The sequence below is a fragment of the Triticum aestivum genome, chromosome 2B (assembly GCF_018294505.1).
Source record: "Triticum aestivum cultivar Chinese Spring chromosome 2B, IWGSC CS RefSeq v2.1, whole genome shotgun sequence".
Classification (NCBI taxonomy): Eukaryota; Viridiplantae; Streptophyta; class Magnoliopsida; order Poales; family Poaceae; genus Triticum; species Triticum aestivum.
In genome coordinates, this window is record NC_057798.1 from 556454531 (window position 1) to 556457490 (window position 2960).

A 2960-nucleotide genomic window follows, 5' to 3' on the forward strand; every position below is an offset into this window, starting at 1 on the left:
ATTGCACGAGGCAGAGGGGTGGGGACTAAAATATCGGGCTGATTAGCATGTACACCGCGGGTGTTGAGCCGATCAGGCGCGCCTTGCTGGCCGGAGCGTACGCTTAGTTATAATACGCTGCTTAGTTATAATACGCTTAGTTATAATACGCTCGAGCTGATTTTAGCAAACCTACATATGTGTTGTGTTCAAAAAATAAAAAACTTAACGTCTTAGTTTTTAACTTTTGAACGTGTTGCGCTATGGTGGCTTGCAAAAACGTCTTGCACGAAGGGAGCAATTTTTGTTTTGAACGTGGGTGCGGCTCCATTGTTATTTGCAGTTTTTATGATATGAATTGGTTGCACGTACCATGTGACACATGTGATAAGCAGCACAAACAATTAAACAAAAAGAATTGCTTGCACGTGACAAATTTGTACCAGCACAAACATTTGCTACATGTTCAAAATTGCGTGCTGCTTCGTAATAATTTGTTTACTAACTAAGGGCCATGCTGTTTCTAACTAAAAATGAGGCAAATAACGTTCAAATTATTTTATGTGGCCAGGTATAATTCTGAGGAAAAAATATGGCCCATACAAGGTCTCGAACCTGTGACCTTCGCGTTATTAGCACGACGCTCTAACCAGCTGAGCTAATAGGCCTTGTTGCTACACTGCCCTCAAAATCAGTTTTATAAATAACGTTTGCATGTCTCTAGTTGCTGTTATAACGTGGGACCACGTAACCATTGTGATGGACTGATCCGGATCCTCATGACCTGGTACAGCACAGCGACCGCCCTTGCCATCCTAATCCTCACACGCGGCGCGAAGGCTCTCCACGCCGGTCTTATCTACTCTGCAATCGACGCGCCCCGGCCGGGGGAAGAGAGGGTCGGAACCAGGGAAGGACGGGAGACCGGACGGGGCTGAACATTCAAACATGCCATATCATATCGCTTATTTATGTTTTCACCACACCAGCGGTACACCACATGGATCTGTGGCCTGCTGTACATCATATACACACGGACACGGAAAGCATCACAGGCGGGTGCAGCTCCGACCCTGCGAGATCCACCGTCGGCGATGAGCCTGTGATCTAAGACATCTTGACGTGCTCCATGCGCTGCCTCTCCATGTACTCGAAGAGGCTGCCGTCGTACATGCGCCGGATGGCCTCCCTCGACAGGTACCCTTCGTCGTCCCGCGCCAGCACGTACAGGATCGACCACTCCAGCTTCATCGCCACCCTGCATCCATCCGTATCATCTCACACCAGTCAGTTATACAACAACATAGCCGCAGCATGTAGCGACTGAAACTGAAGGTCCAGTCATGCTGATCGTGTAATTAGTCGGTTACCAGCCGAAGAAATCGAACACCTCCCGGGACCCCTCGGTCATCCGCCACAGCTCCCTGTAGCTCAGCCTGTCCGGGTACGTGCGGGCGTACTTGCTGAAGATGTTCTCGAAATTCACCGGCATGAACCTGCACAACATACAACACACATTTCACATTCGCCGCCACCACGTCGGTACATAATTAACAGTAATTACTACTACTACACACCGGCCCTCTTTGTCGTAGGTGCCCGAGTCACTCCCGTGCTTGCTCTTGTGGATGTTGTGCACGTAGATAGGGAAGAGAGGGTTGGGCAGCCAACCCTGCACAGCCACAAATCACAGTCAATACATATACAAAAGACTACTCCCTCTGTTCCTAAATATTTGTCTTTCTAGAGATTTAATATTTGTACGGAGAAAAACTGAGTGAATCTACACTCTAAAATTTGTAGGGAGTAAATGAAGCACGGTGTGATTTCTGAAGTCGATTCCTCTATTCGAGGGATAGCTCACTCACGGGCAGGGTGGGATAGCTCATGACCAGGTTCACCAGAAACGCGATGAAGGCAGACATGAACACGTTGAACCCAACCGCACGGCATCCTACATCAACCGACAAAAAGGAAGACGTTAAATGTCTTCTGCGCCAGCCGAACTGAAATCACAAATCAAGACGAAGCGCGGTGCAGCACACGTACGTACCCTCGTAAGTCTCCCACGGATAGATGATGCCGTTGTTGTCGCGGTCGAAGAAGGCGACGTGCTGCTGCAGCACGCTCATGTTGTGGTGCTGGTGATCATCCGTCGTCCCCTCCGGGTGGTACATGTCCGGCGCCGCCAGAGCCCTCGCCAGATCTGCTCAGCCCAATTATTAACATCATAAATATGCCAGTGAAAGACTGAAATGGCAGATGTATGTATGCGTTGCGTACAGGGCTTGGGGACGTGCTCCTCGAGGTCGCCGCGGACGGGGCGCTCCACGGTGACCGGCGCCTGCATCGCGACGATCTTCAGGGAGTCCTTCCCCCCGATGCCCCGGAGGTCCTCGATCTTGCTGCCCGCGTCGCCATGCCCATCCGTCCTGTTTGCACCCCGGTGGCCGACGCCGCCGGCGGTGTCGTGGTCGCCCTTCGCCTCACGGACGACGTGCCCGTCCGCGGCGTCGCCCTTCCCGTCCGTCCTGCTCGCGTCACGGACCTCGACCTTGCGCCCCTTGGTGGCCATCTTCGCCGCTCTGCGACGGCGCACCAGAACAGGGTGGCAACCGATGAACCGTGAGCGGAATCGTGGAGAAGGTAACTTGCAGGCAAGCTGTGGAGTGCTGCTTCCGCTTCTGCTACCGAGGTTACAGTGTGTGTGGGGTAGCGCCGAGGCCGCGCAACCATATAAAGCGGCTCAGAGCCCCTGGTACGTGGCGGCGGCGGCACGACGTGGGCGCATGCATGGCGCTGCCGCCCTGCTCGGCCGTAACGTGTCGCTGGGCGGCGCACCTACTCACCGAATCGTCGTGTCCGGAGGTTTCTCATGGCATCTCGAGGGCTTGAGTAAACCACTCCGGTCGTCGTCGAGCGGGGGCGGCTTTGTCTCGCCTTTGGCGAAAAGGTACGTACCGTCGCATCCGGTGCTATTT

General features: G+C 53.3%; 1 protein-coding gene and 1 non-coding gene across 2 annotated transcripts; both read right to left on the reverse strand.

Annotated features, from left to right (window-relative positions):
* Positions 1 to 572: 572 nt before the first annotated feature.
* On the reverse strand, positions 573 to 647 carry TRNAI-AAU (transfer RNA isoleucine (anticodon AAU)). The gene has a single exon. It is a non-coding gene; the product is annotated as a tRNA-Ile (tRNA).
* A 267-nt stretch (positions 648 to 914) lies between these two features.
* On the reverse strand, positions 915 to 2685 carry LOC123041629 (peroxygenase). The gene is made up of 6 exons (XM_044464214.1): positions 2263 to 2685; positions 2033 to 2185; positions 1848 to 1933; positions 1557 to 1651; positions 1350 to 1475; positions 915 to 1237 (listed from the first exon to the last, which is right to left on the reverse strand). Exons 1-6 carry the CDS (start codon positions 2552 to 2554, stop codon positions 1087 to 1089), a joined length of 903 nt encoding a protein of 300 aa, XP_044320149.1. The 5' UTR covers positions 2555 to 2685; the 3' UTR covers positions 915 to 1086.
* Between the last annotated feature and the right edge of the window lie 275 nt (positions 2686 to 2960).